General features: G+C 26.4%; 1 protein-coding gene across 1 annotated transcript in view; it reads right to left on the reverse strand.

Moving 5' to 3' along the window:
* Positions 1–22,344, reverse strand: part of LOC107441526 (cell adhesion molecule Dscam1) — a 406,695-nt gene that overhangs the window by 151,304 nt on the left and 233,047 nt on the right. Inside the window, exon 12 of the mRNA XM_043043535.2 lies at positions 4,213–4,360. Coding sequence (XP_042899469.2) covers positions 4,213–4,360 — 148 coding nt within the window. The remainder of the gene's footprint in view (positions 1–4,212; positions 4,361–22,344) is intronic.

The raw sequence follows: 22,344 nt of genomic DNA on the forward strand, positions 1-22,344 counted from the left end.
CACTCCTAGTTAAGCATTTGCTTTAAAACATTTCATTATAATTTTCTTAACAATTCTATCCGCTCAGGTGAACCATAGTATCATGTTACTTCTTCAAGGAAGCAGATTTCGTCAAAATATTATGCATTCCAAAAAAAATGCGTCATTTTATTTTTTGCAGATACACAAAAAGAAGAAAAGAAAAATAATCTCGTAGCACCTAATGTAAGCTTTTCTTATAATCTTTTTATCGTGGACACTAAGTATGTATATCTATGTCACCCAATCAAAACAAGAAGGACAGATTGAACAGAGAATTAAATTAGTCACATGCCCGATACGGGATTCGAATACAGGATCCTTCTGGTACGAGGACAGCTTCTTGGTAACCATACAGATCGTCGTATTGTTTTGTTACTCTATTTTCGTCAATCTAGTTTCGGTATTCTAGTTCACAATTATCCACAAGTCACCGCGATGCAGTTCCGAGATAAAGAAACATTTTCATCCCATATTTGAGATCTCGTCTTACTTAAAAAATCTCGTGATTTCGCGACGAATTTCTCAAAAATAATTAAATACAGGTCAAGGATTGCTGAATCGTCAAAAGGGAGACTTATTTCTTCGAGTGCACGCTCTGAAATTTTTAGCGTGTTTCATACACGTTAATTTGCAGCGCTTTAAAATAATTTCCAGTTACCGTCCTATTTTTGAATTTTTTATACAAGATCCAAGAGAGATTTTCTTAAATATATACCCTATTGTGTGCTTATGCTCCTTTACTATTGCTGTTAAAATTTCAAAACTCAATTTAGTTAAAAAAAAATAATATTTTTCTTTCCTAGTTAAGAACTCGTTTTAAAAAATTCTGATGATCTATCCTTTCAGCTTATAAAATCTTCATGTAGAAAGACAAACATGCTTTAATGTAGCTTTAAACTATTTTATTTTAAGTCAGCGCTTTAAATTTATTATTCACTTTTCAGAAACTAATTTCCCATGAGGTGAATAAAAGTTTCTTTTCTACAAATGCGTGCTTCCATATGTACATACTACATTTTACTTAGTTTTAATAAATAATAGCACTGGTGTGTATTTGTAAAAAGCTGAAAATTAAAAAAAAAGAAACAACCCCTATTAATTTAGAGTTATGTTGATAATAAATACATGTATTTATTTTTGTGAAAATATCTCTATGGAGTTTAAAAATGAAATCAGTTCGAAATTTTAAGTAAACGAGGCAACTCATTACGTATTTAAATTTTTTAAAGATCATTGACAATTTCGTCATAAACTTTGTCGAAATAAAAAAAATACAAATTTGGGAAGAGTTTTTTTATTCATTGGTGCTAGGCTTTTATTTACAATGATATTATTGAGAAATGTATTCCTAACTCATTTAAATATATTTAATTAAAATACTCCAAATGTTTCTGAAAGTACCTTAAGATACACTGAGGACAAATGTATTTTTAAATTTGAAGCATTCTGTTTGATTTAGATTTTTTATAAATTGTTTCTTTTGAATAAATCAAAATGAATATCTTCTGAGTAACCTACAGTTTAGAAATTCTTTTATTCATTTTATGGTAAGCAGTTCATTTACAATAATATAATTTAGAAATATTTCCTCAATTCCGTTAAATATTATTAATTATAATACTCCAAATTTTCAACAAATCAATTTAAGATACGCTGATAGCAATAGTATTTTTAAATTTGAATCAACACTATTTTGGTAATTTATAACTTGTTTCCCTTGTGTAAATCAAAATATATGTCTTCTATATAACTTAGTAAATTTACACTTTAGATTACAGTTTTTATATAAATTTAGAATGTATATCATTGCACTACCATTTTACGATAAGTTTCATTACCATTCATTTTAGATTAACGCTTTGAAAGTAATTAAGTTTATCAGAGTGTTTCCATTTTATAGATAATCAAATTTATCAATGCTCACTAATCAATTTATCAATGATAACTTTGAATAATCGTATTTTTGGTAAATTTAAAAGCCGAAGTTATCTTATACAGAATTTGAGTGGATTTATTTAAACATTTAAACGAGCATTCAAACATATTAGAGAAAACAATTTGTGACTTTAAAACTTCGAAAATAATAATGCATTTATTCGAGCAGCTAAATAAAATATAAATACACAGAGTAGGAAAAATCTGTTAAAATTACCGCACTTTATGGTCACGACATCTCTGGTAAAAAGAACCATAATTCTGGTAACAAAATCAAAATATACGCTGTTTAAAAATTTCATTTGATAATTTTTCCGTTCATATGGTTACGGTGTACCTTAAATTCTGGTTTTCAAAACTCTAGCTGTTATTGTCATACATTTAGTAAACAAATACAAATTAGAAAAGCAAATTTAACTAAATAAAAGGTTTTTATCACGTACCCTAAGGTAGCGTTTCCCAACTTTTTCGACTACAGAACCCTAAATAATCAACCTTCTTTCATCGAAATAAACTTTATTAAGGTAATTGTGAGCATTATAACCAATAGAAGAATATTCTAAAAATATTTAATTAGAGGAATCATTTTATCATTAATGTAAAATTAAGTTTACATCCGACTATTAAATATGTAATTCTTGTGCTTTTTCTAATCTAGTTATGATTTTGCTCTTGGTGTATATAATTGAAAATGAATAAAATAAGCCGAATTATGGTCTAATCTGAAATAAAACTTAAAAAAAACTATCATAAGTGTTGAAAATTGTAATGAAGGAAAATTTTTTATTTATTTAAAAATTTAGTTAATTTATTTTCATTTGAAAAGCGTGAGAGAAATACTAATTCATTGTTTTAAAATTGCTTGTTCTATTCATCTTTCTTTTTTCAATAAATTTTTATTAGAAATCTCTTTTTCCTCTAATTTTCTACATTTCAATTTCATTGGCATTTTACGTGAAATAATTTCATAAAGGTAACCGATAGATTAAATAAATTATTGGATTATAGGCTGTATCTTAATATAATCATAGGTTTCAAAACTCATCCTTGATTATAAAGAGTATTAACTTGCGGAACTTTTAACTCTTCTATGGAGCCTTGGAATTTTGCAAAGAACCATTTGGTTACCACTGCTATAAGGTATCATGATAAAATTGCGCAAATTTTACCACATTTACCAAACTTTATTTAATGTTATAAAACTATATTTTGTAGTTAATTTTACCATAATCATTAACAAAGTGCTTCGATAAAAATTACAGAGCTTTCTGGTGTTTCCTTAGAGCCCGATAAGATAAAAATTTTGCCATATTTTGGTAATTTTAACAATATTTTTTTTTCTCACAGTACATTGAAAAACATATTATTTGATAATGATTTGTGGTAGTAGAAAGAAATAATTGAGGAATTTTAAATGTGATTTGGATGATTGATATTAAGTATACATTTTATTGAAAAAAACTTGTTTTTCAAAATTCAATTATTAGGTCAGCTTACATATAAATTAAATTAAATGCTCGCAAAGAGCACTACAGAAAATGTGTGCATATTTAATTTGCACAGGTAATTGGAGCCAAATAATTTCATCTAATTTAACATTCTGAATAGCCGCACAACTGTTCATGCATAAGTTTAAATTAATTATTGGCAAACTATTGATTCTCTGGAAATCGAGCACACTATTTCGCAATATATTAAATTCTTTACCTGAATAAAATAACATGACAGAGATGCATAGTATATTAACAGTTCAAAAGACAGTGAGCCCTTTGTAATTCTGTTTAAAATGAGTTATTCATATAAACGAGGGCTGTAGTTCATGTAATTGAAGGATGAAATAACTAACTGCCATATGTATAAATAAGTTCAACAATAATGAATAATATATTTCAGTCTATAATATATAATTACATGTGAATTATATGAAATTACATAAATTAAAATATTTAAATATAATAGTACATATTAATTCCAGTCATTACATCAAAAATTTTACAAAATGTCTGATATTATTTTGACGTACGATGCACTACTTTTTTTATTTTTCAACGCACAGTTTTCAGGGGAAAGTCTTATATTTTTATTTGTGATTGTTTTGTTTGAAAATAAGTACAATTCAAACAAAACGTATATAGTTCACTCTTTAAATCTTACATAGTATTCTAGAAAATAAAATAGTTGTTTGAGAATTTCTGATTTGAAACTGGGAGCAAACATAACAAGCTGCATCATAGTTGAAAGAAATAGAGAAATTACCTTGATAGTACGCTTCTATCAATAGGTCTTTGGTATCTTTTCCAGGATACAGTTAAAGGACTTTGCCCGTGAGCATCGCAGGTAAGCCCAACTTCTTGATGTTCTTTCACAGTTTTAACTTCGAAGCTTTTGTTGAAACGAGGAGGAACTGCTCTTGGAATTCATGAAAATAAAGTTACAAACATGCACAATTAGAGAGGAGCAAAAAAAAATTCTTTGACAAACTTTCATTTTATTTTTAAAAAAATAAGGCTACTTAATATTTACTAAAAAATAAATTTTTTAAAAAATAAAGTTACTTAATATAGTATAATACTTTACAAAGCATATAAGGAACCTGGTGTCATTAAATTTATCAAAATTCAAAGGATTAAATGGGTAGCCCACATTATAAGAATGGAGGATAGCAGAACATCCAAAAAAGTTTTCAGTGCCAGGCCAACAGGTACGAGAAAAAGAGGACGGCCAGATCTAAGATTTTTAGACTGCCTTGAAAAGGATCTACAAGTTTTAAGGATAATAAACTGGAGAACCTTGGCTAAGGGAAGAATGTCTTGGCATAGGCCTGCTGAGAAGGCCAAGGCCCATCCTGTGCTGTCGTGCCAATGAGAAGAAGAACTTAATATTTATATTAATACTTACATTAATTTTATTAATCTAAATTGTCCGAAAGTTCAAAATCAATAAGTTAATTTCGGTAAATAAAAAAATACGAGCTGGATAAACAAGTACAATATTTACGGTGTAGAGTATGTTGTAATTTTAACAAAAATGAGAAGATTAAATGTAAAATTCCTAGGAAACCATCAAAATATCAAGAATATTAAGACGGAATTTATTAAAGCAAAATTTTCATCTGCTAAAGAAGTTTATATTTTTTATGTTTCTTTTGAGAATGGCTGTACTCTAAGTACTTGTATTAAGATACTGGATGTCAGTTTAAATTATTAAGTATATAAAGTAAGAGTTTGCAACAATATAGAAACGAACCTAGTTTTGTTAAATTTATCATTTAGATTATCATTTATCATTTTTGCATCAGATTATTTTTTATTATTACGTATTTCGAAAAAGCTACCATAAAATTTTTTAGGCTTCTCAATAGCAAGAAGATTAATGCACATGAATATTACATTTCTTGAATGCACAGGGAAAAAAATTATAGTTAAAACTACCAGAATATGATAAATTCTACCTTGTTATAAGCTCTATGGTTCGATTAAATTTACTTTTCTGTTTTATATTGTCACTAAATGTGTGGTACAAAGGGTTATAATTTTGAAAACCAAAAATTTTCATTAAACTCCTAATATGCAAACAGAATAAATACGAAATGAATGGTTTAGCGTGATTTTGATTTTGTGAACCAGAATTATGGTTGTTTTTAAACCCGAAATGTCATGACCATACCGTACGGTGATTTTAACAGAAGATTAGCTTTTTCTCCGAGTTCGAATTGTAAGGTTTGCAACTTTTAACTTTTTAAACTGTGTAATTTTTAATGTGAAAATGAAAATTCCAATGTCAATATTCCGCTATTTCTTGATCACATACTAATTTTCTTTTAAAATTTCACAGCTCAGAATCAACTGAAAATTGCAAATTTAGAAAAATATAAAATAACAAATTTGTGTAAAGCAATAGTTTACTGCATGTTCAAGGTAAAACATGTTCAAAACATAAAATTATTTCATTTTTTATTTAGTAGCATTAATAATGAAGTAAAAATACATTTTACCTTTCTCTATTGAATTTGATTTACAAAATATTTTTGTTTCATAAAATGTTTCAATACACGTTTACCTTCTGAATATGAGTCTTTAAAAAATAAAAGGCGAAATGATATTAGTATAGATCTATTTGAAATGCTAAGAGTAATATGCTAAGAATTAAGCAGTAACTAATTTTCAAAGATATAAAATGAAATTAAATCAAAAAATCAATATTGTAATTGAACTTTTTATTTTGTTTTCTTATAAATATGGATTATTAAAGCGCCGTAATGTAATTAAAGACTTTTCAGTAATTTTTTTAATGTAGATTTTGAAAATATCATTTTGGAATGATTGTTAGAATGAACTGTAGGAACAATGTAGATTTTTACACATAAGCATAGTCAGTTATTTGCTGTATGTATCATCAACAATCTGGTTGCAAAAAAACATATAATAATTTACATTCTTAAAGAAGTTATGACATTCTTCATTATTCCGTTTATTTCATTTTCTTAGTGATAATCTCACATGCTATTAAATTTCGTCTTCTTAAATTATATAAGTCGAAATAAATTTAAAAAAAAAATCTATTATTTTATGTTTAATGTTATTATAAGAAAATATATGGTTTTATTTGCTTTGATTTTTTAAGAAAATATGCCAAAACAAGGTAAAAAATAAAAATACGGGTATTTATTTTAACACGATTTATGTTAGCAAAGCAATTAGTTCGAAAATTTTAATTATTTGAAAGCTCCAGTAGTAGCACCATCAGAAAATACTTCCTGTAATAACAAACTCCATCAGTAAACATAAGTCAACTTGATTAATGTCTGAGCAAACAAGGTGATATCGCAATCGCTTCAAGCTAATTTCAATAACTTGATCTTCACTCAATATCTTGACTAAGTCAAGACATGGGATCTAAAGTTTTCATCCTTTTAACAATGAATCACTAATTCTTCAGAAGTCGCCACTAAAGCAATATTGGCAGATCAAACATTTAAGTCCTTGTTCTTTCATTTAATGAGTCAAATATTTATAATGAAAACAGCACTTGGGCGGGACAGGAAATAATTTAAAAGTGTTGTCACAACATTTGAGAACATACAAATTGTGAGACGTTATTGAAAAATGATTTTCTGCATGCTCCCAGATATTTCAAAAAGGTTGGTTGATTCAAATTGGTTTCGCTTTAATCGCTGAGTAACGGGAAAAAAGGGAAGCTACGTTTTGAAGTTTTTTCCTGTACAAATTGCGCCGTGAAAACATTCTAGGGAAAAATACTTTGGTTAATATCTTTTGTGAAGTGATTTGCAAGTTGACTTTCATTGGAAAGTGATTTACGCATGGATAATTTATTGTTTTTCAGATATTTTTGCAAGGTTGAAAAGAATGATGAATTTAGTTTGAATTGCCTTCAGATTAAAGTAAACGAGTCTCTGGAAAAAATAAATTAAAAAAAACACTAAGGACTTTTTTGGATGAAAGTTTTGCAGCTTCTGTAATATTTTAAATTATTTGATGTCTAAAGAAAAGATTTAAAAAGGTGTTTTTTAATCTTTGAGGCATTTAAATTCGTAAACACATTTTAGTACATTTTTACGTTATTTGATCTAAAAGAATGGAGTGTTTTTAATAAATATATATTATAGCTATATCTTTCGTTATTTGTTTTACTGTCTCGATTTCTCTCTCTCTCTCTACGTTGAATGAATATTTTGAAGACTTTTAGTTAGTTCTTTAATAACAATGGGTTAACCAAAATTTATTATGGATTTGAAACAAGCTGCACTATTACACGAAAAATAACAATTCTGGGAAATTTACCGAATTGTAAGGTAATTACATTTTTGGTAAAAAAAACTACAATTATAGTTAATTAAACCAAAATATGATATTTAATCCATTAGTTTGGAAATTATTCCGTTCATGTTTTAACTATTGACCATAAACTCTATTTTTAAAAATTATAGTTCTTAATACCGCACATTTGATACGAAACACAAAACTTAAAATTAAATTTAAACGATTGAATGGTTTTTATGTCATATTGCAATGTGTTATTATAAAATTACCAAATTTCGCCATATTCATAAAATTATCACAACAAAATTATCATTTACCATTTTTAATAAAACAGTATTTTATCACTAATTTTACCGAATTAATTACCAAAGATCATCAGTAAAATTTATCGAGCATTTTGGTGTTGCAACACAGCCAGAAACACGGCAAATTTTACCATATTCTTTTAGTTTTGGCGTAATTTCTTTCAACGTAAGGTTTCGTTTATTTAAATTCTTAGTTTAAGATAAACGGATTAGCTCTCACCTTATTTATTTTATACAAAAGTATTATAACCACCGTGTTATGTTCATGAAATGACGTTCAAAATTTGAAAATTCCTACTTTTAGACACTAAATGTCTCATCAAGCTTAAGTGATGTGATGCGTACTTACACTCATGGATGCGTACGTGAAATAATCATGGAAAGCCATAATAAATTGTTGTTGCAGATTCATGACAGTTTTTCTCATTTATGAGCCCGTGTTACCTGGTTAAATGCAACACCAAAAAGAGGATGCGAGCAGTCAGCTTCCAATGCAAAATTCCAAACCATCGACAATATACTAGGGATAAGCAATTTTTTTCTTTTCTGCACTTTCTACTTGAGATCTTTCTAACAGATTAAGAAGCTACTATTGAGTTTCACAAGTGAATTGAAGTGTCTAGAGGTAGCCGTTTTATCAGTTTTATCTTCTAAACTCCTGGTCGCTTCCAAAGAATGAGGAAGAACAGGCCTGACACTGCTTGTTATCAGCATAAACATCTCATGCAATTACAAAGTAAGTGTTCATAATAATTGTGTAATCCTACACGGAGAAAAAAAGTATAAGCAAGACTACTGGAATATGGTGAAATTTGCAATAAAATGTAATTTTATAATACGTGATAAAGTTTGGTAAATTTCGTTACATTTCAAATTAAACTAGGATTCTGGTTAACTAAATACCAGATTATTCCGGTAAACCCCAACCATAAGAACGAAAAAAATATATCAAATGGATGGTTTAATATGAGCATAATTCGATTTTATTAATCAGAATTATTATTTGTTTTATCAGAAATGTCATTTCTTTCTCCATCATAATCACAAAATAAGTTAAAATTATTAATATTATTTCAAATAAAAATGCTTTTTCATACATCCAATTAAAAGGTTTAAATGACTTCTAAATGTGCCACATTTGTTTGAGTTTTATACTTAATAATAAATGCAAGTGTCATTACTTACGAAATTTTACGAAACTTTCGCATTCGCTTAGAATTTAGTAAATTTGATTTAAATTAAAAGTTTAATTTTAATTGTAATTAAAAATTTACTGTTAGTTGTAATTAAAAATTTAATGTTAGTTGTAATTAAAAATTTAAATTTCGTTGCAATTAAAATAATTTAAATATTACAATATTACATTTTAATTACATAAACAATTGTGATAATGCATTCTAAATACATTGTTCCGAAATAACTAAATCACATTTTAATACGAAATTATAAATTATTCTCGTACTTATGTTACTGTTTAGAATATATTATTCATATTGTAAAATATGCAATAGAAATATATTAATATTTCATTTTGAATAGAATTTAAAAATAAGAACAAAGGGCAAATTTTGTTTCATCTACAACCATCACAAAGGAAACGTTTTAAATCTTCCTTTGTGGCTTGTTATTTAATTTTTTTACGGAATTCTTCAGCTTATTCTCTGACAAATCACGAAAAAATGCGGATTTTTAAAATGAGAAAAGAAAAAGAAAATACTGAATACGTTTTCCGGTTTTATTTCAAGGCGATACAATTTTATAAAGGATGGGGAAAATAGTATATTTTGTTGGTTATAAAAATAAAAAGAATTAAGAAAAGGAAAAAAAATAACTGTATGACTTTTAAATGATTTTAGTGTAATATTTGTTTTATTATTTTTTTATATTTTGTTCCATGTTAAACAAATATTAAACAAATCTTAAATTGTAAAAAGTATGAAATATTTGCCAAAAATTATGAACATATAAAAATAAATATGATTTAACAAATATTTTGAAAACTTTTAATTTTATTGAAGTAATTTTTCTTCGTCTTTACTTTAATATAGTATCTCTTCAAACATCTAAGTCATAAGAATCATAAAATCAAAATTCTATAGCAGACCTCATCTCAAACAATTTTTGATAAATTACCATCCTGTATGGTAAAGGCATTTCTGATGGTAAATAAGACCATAATTTTAGTTAATAAAATTAAAATAAGAGGTATTTAGACTAATAGTTTAGTAGGTAACTTTTCCTATCACATGGTAACAGTGAAATTTCGTTTTTTAAAATTATAGTACTTAATACCACACATTTAGTAAAAAAATGCAAAATTTAAAAGTAAATTTAATCAAATAAATAATATTTAAGCCATACTCTAAGGTATCATGATAAATTTACTATACGTACCGAATTTTATCACTCATTATAAATCCATATTTTATTGTTGATTTTACCAAAATTATTATCAAAGTGCTTCGATGAAATATTACCAAAATTTTCGGTGTTCCCATAGAGCCAGAACACATGGCAAATTTTATAATATTTTGATAGATTTGACCATACCTTTTCTCTCAGTGTACGGTATGGTTTATTTATAATCTCCGTTTAACTTAAACGTAGCAATAATTGGCTGTCCCTTAATTTATCTCGTTTAAAAAATATAACACTGCAATGCCCAATGAACGTTCGTAAAATAAGGCTTAAATTTAGTAAACTCTAACTATTAAGACCTTAAGTGTATTTTTACTTATAAGTTTTGAGCTTATTCTTGCAAAAATAAGAAAAAACTGGTTTTAAAAGTAAAAAGAGAAAAATATTTAATATGCTTTCCGGTTTTCTTTCGCGNGTTGAACTTAGTGAAGGGATTGCGGCCAATATCGACTGAACATGCTGCGGTAGCTGATTTAGAAATAGTTCCAAAAGTAGCGAATCTGAGATTTCGCGGGATTCAGCTCTTCCCTGCATAGTGCGCAAGAGTTCACTAGGCTTTCTATCTCCTAGTTGCTCTCCGGAAAGTAAACGTCGAATTTCCTGGGACTTTGTTTCCCCGCAGCGTACAATAATTTCTTCTTTCAGCTTTTTGAAAGGATCTTCTGCGTCAGGAGTTATAATGACGTCCCTTACAACTGCTGCTACTTCAGGAGGAAGATGGGCGAGGCAGTAGTTAAACTTTGTTTTGCTTTCTGAAATCGGCCTCGGTGTCGCAAGCTGGAAAGTTGCTTCGACCATATGGAATCACAGGTGTGGATCAGAAATATTGAAGATGGGAATTTTCACTGCAGACGATTCCGCCATAGTTGCAGTTTCCTATTAATCCAAGAACCAAAAACAGGATAGATCAAAAATAAAAGTTACTTGTATCGTCAGACATCCGGGTCACCATTGAAGTAAGCGAAGATAGCTCCTTTGAGATACTAATATTTTATTAAACATATTTACATTTATATACAAGTTGGTTTGATTTACAAGAAACATCATCACAGCAGGTGATGAGAGAAATACTGACAGGCTGTCGTGTGCGTGCTGGTATTTATACAATTCTAATATGATGACGTCAGAACTCTTATTTCAGTTCACTTCAAAAATAAGTAAAAACACAATTGATTAAAGACAAACAGATAACAATGTGAAATAAACTTGATTTTACGATGAGCGGCGAACCTATCACCACATATATATTATAGTTATATCTTTCATTTTTTGTTTTACTGTCTCTATTTATATATATATATATATATATATCTACGTTCAATAAATATTTTGTAGATTTTTAGTTAGTTCTTTAATAACAATGGGTTAACCAAAATTTAATATGGATTTGAAACAAGTTGCACTATTACACGGGAAAAAAAAACAATTCTGGGAAATTTACCGAATTGTAAGGTATTTAAATTTCCAGTAAAAACAAGAACTGTAAGTATAGTTAATTAAACCAAAATATGGTATTTAAATCATTCATTTAGAAATTATTCCGCTCATATTGTAACTATTGACCAGAAATTCTATTTTTAAAAATTATAGCTCTTATTACCGCACATTTAGTAAGAAACACAAAACTTAAAAGTAAGTTCAAACGTTTGAATGATTTTTATGTCATATTGTAATGTGTAATTATAAAATTACCAGATTTTGCCATATTTATAAAAATTATCACTATTAAATTATCATTTACCATTTTTAATAAAACTACATTTTATCACAAATTTTATCGAAATAATTAACAAAGACCATCTAGTAAAATTTATCGAGCGTTTTGGTGTTCCAAGACAGCCAAAAACACGGCAAATTTTACCATATTCTTTTAGTGTTGACGTAATTTCCTTTAACGTACGGTTTTGTTTATTTAAATTCTTTGTTTAAGATAAACGGATTAAGCTCTCACCTTATTTATTTCGTTTAAAAGATTTATAACTGCAGTGTTATGTTCATGAAATGACGTTTAAAATTAGAAAATTCCTACTTTTAGACCCTAAGTGTCACATTAAGCTTAAGTGATGTGATGCGTACCTACGCTCATGGTTGTGTACGTGAAATAATCATGGAAAGTCATAATAAATTGCTGCTGCCGATTCATCACAATTTTTCTAATTTATGAGCCCGTGTTACATGGTAAAATGCAACACCAAAAAGAGGATGCGAGCAGTCAGCTTCCAATGCAAAATCTCAAACAATCGACAATATACTCGGGATAAGCATTTTTTTTTCCTTTCTCCACTTTCTACTTGAGACCTTTCTAACAGATTAAGAAGATACTATTGAGTTTCACAAGTCAATTGAAGTGTTTAGATGTAGCCGTTTTATGAGCTCTGCCTCTTCTAAACTCCTGGTCACTTCCAGGGTGCTACCAAAGAATGCAGAAAAACAGGCCTGACACTGCTTGTTTTCAGCATAAACATTTCACGCAATTACAAAGTAAGTGTTCATAATATTAGTATAATCCTACACAGAGAAAAAAAGTATAAGCAATACTACTGGAATATGGTAAAATTTGCAATAAAATGTAATTTTATAATATGTGATAAAGTTTGGTAAATTTCGTTACATTTCAAATTAAACTGGGATTTTGGTTAACTGAATACCAGATTATTCCGGTAAACCCCAACCATAAGAACGAAAGAAATATATCAAATGGATGGTTTAATATGAGCATAATTCGATTTTATTAATCAGAATTATGATTTGTTTTATCAGAAATGTCATTACCATACATTACCTGATTTTCTTTCTTCATCACAATCACAAAATAATTTAAAATCATTAATATTACTTCAAATAAAAATGCTTTTTTTATGTATCCAATTAAAAAGTTTAAATGAATTCTAAATGTGCCACATTTGTTTGAGTTTTATACTTAATAATAAATGCAAATTTCGCATTCGCTTATCATTTGGGAAATTTGATGAAAATTAAAAATTTAATTTTATATGTAATTAAAAATTTAATGTTAGTTGTAATTAAAAATTTAAATTTCGTTGTAATTAAAACAATTTAAATATTACAATATTATATTTTAATTACATAAACAATTGTGATAATGCATTCTAAATACATTGTTCCGAAATAACTAAATCACATTTTAATAAGAAATTATATATTATTCTCGTACTTATGTTACTGTTAAGAATATATTATTCATATTGTAAAATATGCAATAGAAATATATTAACATTTTATTTTGAATAGAATTTGAAAATAAGAACAAAGGGCAAATTTTGTTTCATCTACAACCATCACAAAGAAAACGTTTTAAATCTTCCTTTGTGGCTTGTTATTTAATTTTTTACGAAATTCTTCAGCTTATTCTCTGACAAATCACGAAAAAATGCGGATTTTTAAAATGAGAAAAGAAAAAGAAAATACTGAATACGTTTTCCGGTTTTATTTCAAGGCGATACAATTTTATAAAGGATGGGGAAAATAGTATATTTTGTTGGTTATAAAAATAAAAAGAATTAAGAAAAGGAAAAAAAATAACTGTATGACTTTTAAATGATTTTAGTGTAATATTTGTTTTATTATTTTTTTATATTTTGTTCCATGTTAAACAAATATTAAACAAATCTTAAATTGTAAAAAGTATGAAATATTTGCCAAAAATTATGAACATATAAAAATAAATATGATTTAACAAATATTTTGAAAACTTTTAATTTTATTGAAGTAATTTTTCTTCGTCTTTACTTTAATATAGTATCTCTTCAAACATCTAAGTCATAAGAATCATAAAATCAAAATTCTATAGCAGACCTCATCTCAAACAATTTTTGATAAATTACCATCCTGTATGGTAAAGGCATTTCTGATGGTAAATAAGACCATAATTTTAGTTAATAAAATTAAAATAAGAGGTATTTAGACTAATAGTTTAGTAGGTAACTTTTCCTATCACATGGTAACAGTGAAATTTCGTTTTTTAAAATTATAGTACTTAATACCACACATTTAGTAAAAAAATGCAAAATTTAAAAGTAAATTTAATCAAATAAATAATATTTAAGCCATACTCTAAGGTATCATGATAAATTTACTATACGTACCGAATTTTATCACTCATTATAAATCCATATTTTATTGTTGATTTTACCAAAATTATTATCAAAGTGCTTCGATGAAATATTACCAAAATTTTCGGTGTTCCCATAGAGCCAGAACACATGGCAAATTTTATAATATTTTGATAGATTTGACCATACCTTTTCTCTCAGTGTACGGTATGGTTTATTTATAATCTCCGTTTAACTTAAACGTAGCAATAATTGGCTGTCCCTTAATTTATCTCGTTTAAAAAATATAACACTGCAATGCCCAATGAACGTTCGTAAAATAAGGCTTAAATTTAGTAAATTCTAACTATTAAGACCTTAAGTGTATTTTTACTTATAAGTTTTGAGCTTATTCTTGCAAAAATAAGAAAAAACTGGTTTTAAAAGTAAAAAGAGAAAAATATTTAATATGCTTTCCGGTTTTCTTTCGCGGCCTTGCAATTTTATTAAGAATGGAAAATATTATGTTTTGCTGATTATAAATAATTTAACAAAGAAAATGAAATAAATTTTCTTAAATATAATATAATACATTCGTATAAATTCTTGAGGTAATCCTTTTATAAATCGTTAATAAAATTCTGGTTTTGAAAATAAAAAGATAACAATAAAATTCTTAATAATTTTTCCGTTTTTTTATTTATAAAGAATGGGAAAATAATGTTTGTTGATTTTTAAATAATTCTGCAAAAAATAGTAAAGAAGAGAAGAAAAATAAAGAAAACAAAGGAAATCTGCTGGTTTTTTTAAAATATTTATTAGCGTAACGATTTTTTTAAGGTTTATGGTTCTATCTCATATTAAACAAGTAATTGAACAAACTCGGAGTTATAAAAACTAGTATAATATTTATTGAAAATTATGAATTTTCAACAAAAAAAATAATTTCTAATAAAGTAATTTTCTTTTACTCTTTACTTTAGTAAACTCGCAGTTCAAAATTACAATATAAATCTAAAAAAGACAAAATTCCAAACACGAAGATGTATAATTGCAGCTACCAGACGCCTTTGAAACCCTAACTTTTTTCTTAATTCAATTTTAAAACCAATACACAAACAATGCAAAACTCGTTTCTGATTCACGTCACACTACATGTACCCTCACTTTAAATCAAGAAAAAGCATCAAAAGGAGGCAGTCCATCCCCTTAGGCGAGTGAAACAAGTTAAATACAGCCATTGTTCGTACTAAGTGGAAAATGCATTTTTCCACTTTTTTTCACTGTTTTTGTACCTAGAACACAAAGGATTGGTATAAAAGAATTTTTTTCCAACTCTTTTATTCTTTTAATGGTTGCCTTGGAGGATTGAGTCCATTAACGGGTTCGGTCCTCAGTAATGACATGCGCCGATTGAGGATAAAACTGTCAACGCTTTGGAACAGTGAATTAGTCGTTCAGCAAAACAAAGATGAATGCGAAGTAGGACTGCAGGGATCGGACGCAAATGGAAGAATTTTTTTGTAGTTCCTTGAAAACATTTGGAACGGAAGGAATTCAAAGGCTATTGTTTCATACAAATGAACACCCCGATGTATTTTCTAGTATTAGTAGTTTAGTTTTAAATCATTAGTTTCTCTGGAAGATCTATTTAAATTTCAAAAATAAAAATATTTAAACTAGTTCGAATAAGTTTACTCAGTAGTTAGAATATATTTAAGTAATAGTTAGGATACTCTCCCTGCCTTGAGCGCTTAAAAATAAAAGCGCTGTCTTCGGGATATCTGAATTCATCATGCATTTACATGATTTTTAATCGAAAAGTTTATTCTATTATTTCTTGTCATAAGCATATATCGTTATCAGTTAATCTATTGCTTCTTATAAAAGAGGCAAGTTAAATTGAAGTAACATTATGTAACATCAGCAAAAAAACTATTGTTTTAGTAGTTAAATTGGATTTCGTTTTCATCTTAAAAATTATTTGAGAAGTAATATGAATAATTCTGAACAACATAATATTTGTCATAAATGATGAATGCAAATAATATGAATAGACAGATCACAATAGAATGGTTTAACTACAGTTTATTTTGATTTTATTAACCAGAATAATAGTTTGTTATACTAGAAATATCATGACCAAAACAATATGATAATTTTAACAAAATTTTTTTCTCCGTGTTATTAGACGGTTAGATACTAACTTTTGAAAAAAACGTGCTCAGTTCTCATTGGCTGTGGGCCAATTTGGGGCGGAAAAAATCTTGGTTGTTTAACTGTATTATGGAAAAACATTAAATAAACGATTTTTCTCATAGTTTAAAGTTTGAATACAATATTTTTAGGGTTATTTGATTATTTTGTTTCAATATGCTAAATGAACTTTTTTAATTGAATAAACTGTTTACTAACCAATTTTTGCAAGAAATTTCGAAATTCTCAAATTTGCTGTTTGATAGCCATAAATACCATATTGATCAGGAGAACATCATTGGTTATGATACAAAACTGGTATTATTGCTTTTATTTCTTAACTGATAGAAGATATGAGAAGAAATGCAATGATACAGTAAAAAATCAACTCCTATATAATACAAAAATTACCCACTTTACATTTAAATTATACAAAAAAACGTCATTTTAAACATTGTTTAATAAATTTACACTCAATGAAACGTAATACAGATTTTTACAGTTTTGCTCTAGTTACATTGTTTAACTATTAAATTAAGATTTATGGATGTAAAAAGGATTTTCTTTTATACTTTTTTAGAGATATTATCGAAGTGATTCCAAAATCTACGCGTTACGTAAGTGTAAACATGCTATATGTTGGCTTTATTTAAATTGGATTGGGAAATCATGGGGTAAACCTCGCAATCAATTTTTTTTACATTGTTCCAACTTTATGATTCAGAAACGAATTTAAAGTGTAACCAATAGTTTTGGTTATGCTTGGCTTAATGCAGCAGTACTTAGACACTTTGTTGTACCTATTCTACTGTTGACGTTGTTGTACCTATTCTATTGTTAGCACTTTGTTGTGCCTATTCTTGTTATTCTTCTTAATCCAATATATCAGAATTTTTTTTAAAAAAATGGTGTTATTTAATTTCGCTCACTAATTGAAATTTCATATATTTAAATGTATTAGCATTGCAGACACACTGAAAACTGCCAGTCACCCCTATTGTTTAAAGATGTGTTTGGATATACAGTAAAATAAAAAGAGGTTAAGGGAGTTAGACTTGCAATTAAATACACTACAAATAGCGTTGTATACTTTATTACATTTATTTTTATGACTGAATAATACTTTTTTCCATTTAATTTTTTTGTTTTGGGAGAAAATATGAGAAAATTTGTTAGTTTTGTTAAATTATTTTTATTACTTTAGAATTTTATTTATTACATTTCCATAATATACCCATTATCACAAATAAAAAAAACTAATTTCAATTTGAACTTAAATGTATATGTCACGTTTGTATAAATAGAAAAAAAAAACTTTTGATAATTATGTTCCTTTTAAGTTTTATTATTGGCGAACAATCAAAAAGAAGATTGATAAAGAGTCATCACCATCTGTCGAAAAAAATTAAAATTATTCAATTTATATTTAAGTTATTGTTTAGGTATATTTTAAAAATAGAACAAAGCATGTGATATGCAACATTATATTCAATAATTACATTAAATCAAATATAATTATTTGCAATTAAGTTTAACAAAAATGAAACAAATGTAAAATTCATTAATATTTCCTTCATATTCTTTTCCTTTTATCTTTTAATTCTATCCTCGTTTTCACAAATTGGAAATTAAATTCCGATTTTTACAAGAATGATTTCCTCAATTTTTTATAAATAGAAAAAAAAGCATTCGTAAACTGAAATCCAAACGATAATGATTTTTAAAGTTTTTTTTATCAGAGAAGAATCGTAAGAAAAAGAATCAATAAGTAATTAAAAAAAGTAGTAGCTTCACCATAAAAGCAAAAAAAAAATGATTTTATATAAACAGATAAAAATTCAATGAAACAAACTTCTTTATAAAACTTTTATCATTTTTGTTAAAGTTTTGCTTATTAGTGAACAATCGCGATAACATGAACGAAAAATCAGAGCTAATAAGAAACGTCACCCTATTTTTAACAGAAATAAAATAATCATGTAATCAACAACAAACCAAAAATAAGATTACACTGGGAAAAAAAGGAGTAAAATCAAGATTTCAATCATTTTACGAAAAATAATTCGTCTATTTTTACATTTTATTGCTTATATGTTTATGTTTTACTCGACTTAAAAGCTTAAATTGATTTTTTGACAGGAATAAGACATTTTAAGAGTTTCAAATTAAATTGTGATTCCTAAAAATTATTGAATTCATGTATTAAACTTCTATAATTAAAGCGGAATACATTAGTATTATCATTGAGGTTATAAATATTTATCTAACTTAAGTTGATCGTTATCTTCAGAATTTCGTTTTAAAGATAGGATTTAATTCTAATTGACAACTTAATTAACTTCTCTTAAATAACTCTTGATAGCAACTGATTGCCAATTCACAATTTAAGTTTGCATTGTACGACTTCAAGTGCTTGATTAAATTCTGATAATTAAAGGTGTTTCAGTTCATAATTAACTTCTTGAAGATAAAATAAATTGTTTGTTTAGATTGAACTATTTTCGTTTCAAAACTTAAATAGCGTAAGGACTTATTTTTAAATAAGTCGCATGGTATTTAAATAATTTAAATTGAGTCACATTTGTTTTAATTGTTAATGATATTGATATATTTGAAAATGAAGTTTAGAATTTTGGATCGTTGGAGCTTAAAGCGTGATAATAAAACTATGAATGAGTTAACTACTACTTTAACGCTTGCAAAAATAGTTAAAAGTTAAATTTGGGACGAAGTTCGTAAATTATTTCCGATTCAGTTGACATCTAACTCTTTAAGTTCATATATTATGCTTACATTTTTGATTGATATTTAATACAAATAAAATAACAAGACCTAAATAACAAACAAGACATTGTCGTGTTTAGTTAGAAAAAAAATTAAAATTATTGACATTATTTTTTTATTTTACAATAAATTTATAATAAAGTTTAATTATTAAGTTAATTTACAATTAGATTGTATTTCTAATGTTGTAAAATAGAACAGAATGTAAGTTTACTTTAATTGTTAATGATATTGATATTTTTAAAAATAAAGTTTCGAAATTTAAATCAATGGAGCTTAAAATTAGGCAAGCAAGCTACAAGTGACTTATAGTATCTCAACACTACTAAAAAGTGTAAGAGTTAATTAAAGTTTGAAAAATTAAAGTAGAATTTATTTCGTAATTTTTATTACTCAAAACACATAGAATCTTATAGTATGCTTATTTTTTTCGTAATCCTTAACTTATTTTTAAGATTAATAGAATAATAAGAACTAAACAAAAAAAACAGAAATTTTTGTATTCAGTTTAAAAAAAATTAAAAAAGTTGCATTTATATAAAAGATTTGCCTTTACTTTTGTTTACCTAAATCTCAGTTTTCAATATTTTTTTACGTTGTTAAATATTATATATATTGAATGTTGTAATAACTGCACATTTTCTTTAAACAGAAAATGAAACGAGTAAAATTTGATGCCACCCTGTATACTACTATATTAGTTTAAAACCACATAAATAAAGAATTACATTGAAAAGAAGCTATGAAACTTAATATTTTTGATTCGTACATTATTTTTTAAAGCATCCAATATTTTTTTTTAACATAAAAATGCTTTAGGAAGATAAAAGGATTTTGCTTCAGGCTTTAAATCTTATAGTACGATATTTAAGAAATTCTTTAAGAATTTTCTAGCTGTATGAAATGGTAAAGCTACCGTGGTAATTTCAAAATGGGAAAAAATGCATTCTTAGAATTCTAAGTCTAGAGGCAATAAAACTATTATGAAACAATTTTTTTGTGTACAATAAGGTATGTATTTGTAACTCACAAAATTTTTTAAAAACGCTAAGAATATGCATTATTGTAAAGTAAAATTTATTAATGTTTTAATTTTCGAGATAATTAAAATCATGCAAACTCAAAACACATTTAAGAAATTATTATTAAAATTTATTCTCTACTCCTAAAAATACTTATAGAATGATTTGTACTAATAAAATAGTTTGATAATTTTATTTATTACTAGGGATTTATTACTATTTATATTAATGATTTCGGCAAATAAGTGATTAATTTCCAAACATTTTATTCTTAAAATTTCTTAGAAATGGAATCCCAAAGACATTTAGATGTATACCTTTTTAGTTTGATTCAATATTGATAAGCAATAAACTAAAATTTTAAAAGATAAAAGAACGATGTTAAGCAAAGCTTTAAAGAAGATGCAAATTTTTTGGTATTCAAAAATCATTATATTCAAGTTAAAAAAAGATCAAAAGTTTAACTGGGAAAAAGGTATTTTATTAATACACATATATTTAGTTGAAGAAGTGTTTTAATTAAAAAATAGATTGTTCTATAGAATGTAATTTTTAGAACAGGTCAGAATTAGTTGAAAAATATTGAGAGGAACCGTATTCGTATCTCAATGCTAAGAAAACCAGCATATTCTGTTATAGTGTATTTTAGAAAGTAAACTTTAAATCTACTCTCAATTCTTTATGAGACTTCAAGAAATATTATGCAATGTATAAAATATATTTCAAGTATTATGAAATTCAATTTATATTTAAAATCCAATATTTTTATATATTCTAGTATATGTTTGAAGTTGTTATAAATATGGATAGAGATAAATAATTCGATTAAATAAATATTAATTTACTTTCCATAACGTGTCCTAAGAGGAAATAAAGGTTAATAATAAATTTCGAAGAAATACAAGGAGAAAAAAATTCTGATTTAATTATCGTACAGTATTTGGTAATGATATTTTTGGTAAAAAAACAACCAAACATAAATCTGCTAATGAAACCAAAATATTTGGTATTTATAAACCATTCATCTGATAAATTGTCCGTTCATATGGTAGCAATTTACCGGAAATGCTTTTTTTCAAAAATTATAGTTCTCATTGCCGAACATTTAGTAAAAATTACAAAACTGAAAAGTAAATGCAACCAAATAAATAGTTATTATGCAATACTCGAAGAAATCATGGCAAAATTATTAAATTTTGCACCATTCACTGAACTTTGTCATATATTTTAACACTAATTTTTGATTTATTTAACCAAAATCTTGATAAAGCCCTTTGGAAAAATTGCTGAGCTTTTCGCTGCCCTCATAGAGCCAGAAACACAGTAAATTTAACCATTCTTCTTTTCTCAGTGTAAGGTGACTATCGAAATTACTTTTATTTATTTCAAAATAGAAAAATTAATGCCTGTTAGAATGCATAAGGTTCTGAAATTAAGTAAGGTGTGGTTGACTAAGTAGAAATGCTTCAACAAATCCCGTAATTTAGGAATTTAAGGGATATTTCCTTAAAATTTACATCATACAGAAGAAAAAAAATTTATGAAATTAGGCATTCATATATATCGTATACTATTCATATATGTATATATATGTATTAGGCATTATTATATATATATGTATTAGGCATTCATATATATAGTATCATATATATCGTATTAGGCATTCATATATTTCATATATATTCATATATATTTAGGTAAACAGGACAAAATTATATACCAAAAATTAGATTGGAGTAATAATGCTAGGGAAAATGTTACTTTTATTTTTATGTATGTAATTTTTATAAATGTGAGTTTGAAGTTGTTGAAAAACAGGTAGAAATATTAT

The sequence above is a fragment of the Parasteatoda tepidariorum genome, chromosome 8 (genome assembly GCF_043381705.1).
Source record: "Parasteatoda tepidariorum isolate YZ-2023 chromosome 8, CAS_Ptep_4.0, whole genome shotgun sequence".
NCBI lineage: Eukaryota > Metazoa > Arthropoda > Arachnida > Araneae > Theridiidae > Parasteatoda > Parasteatoda tepidariorum.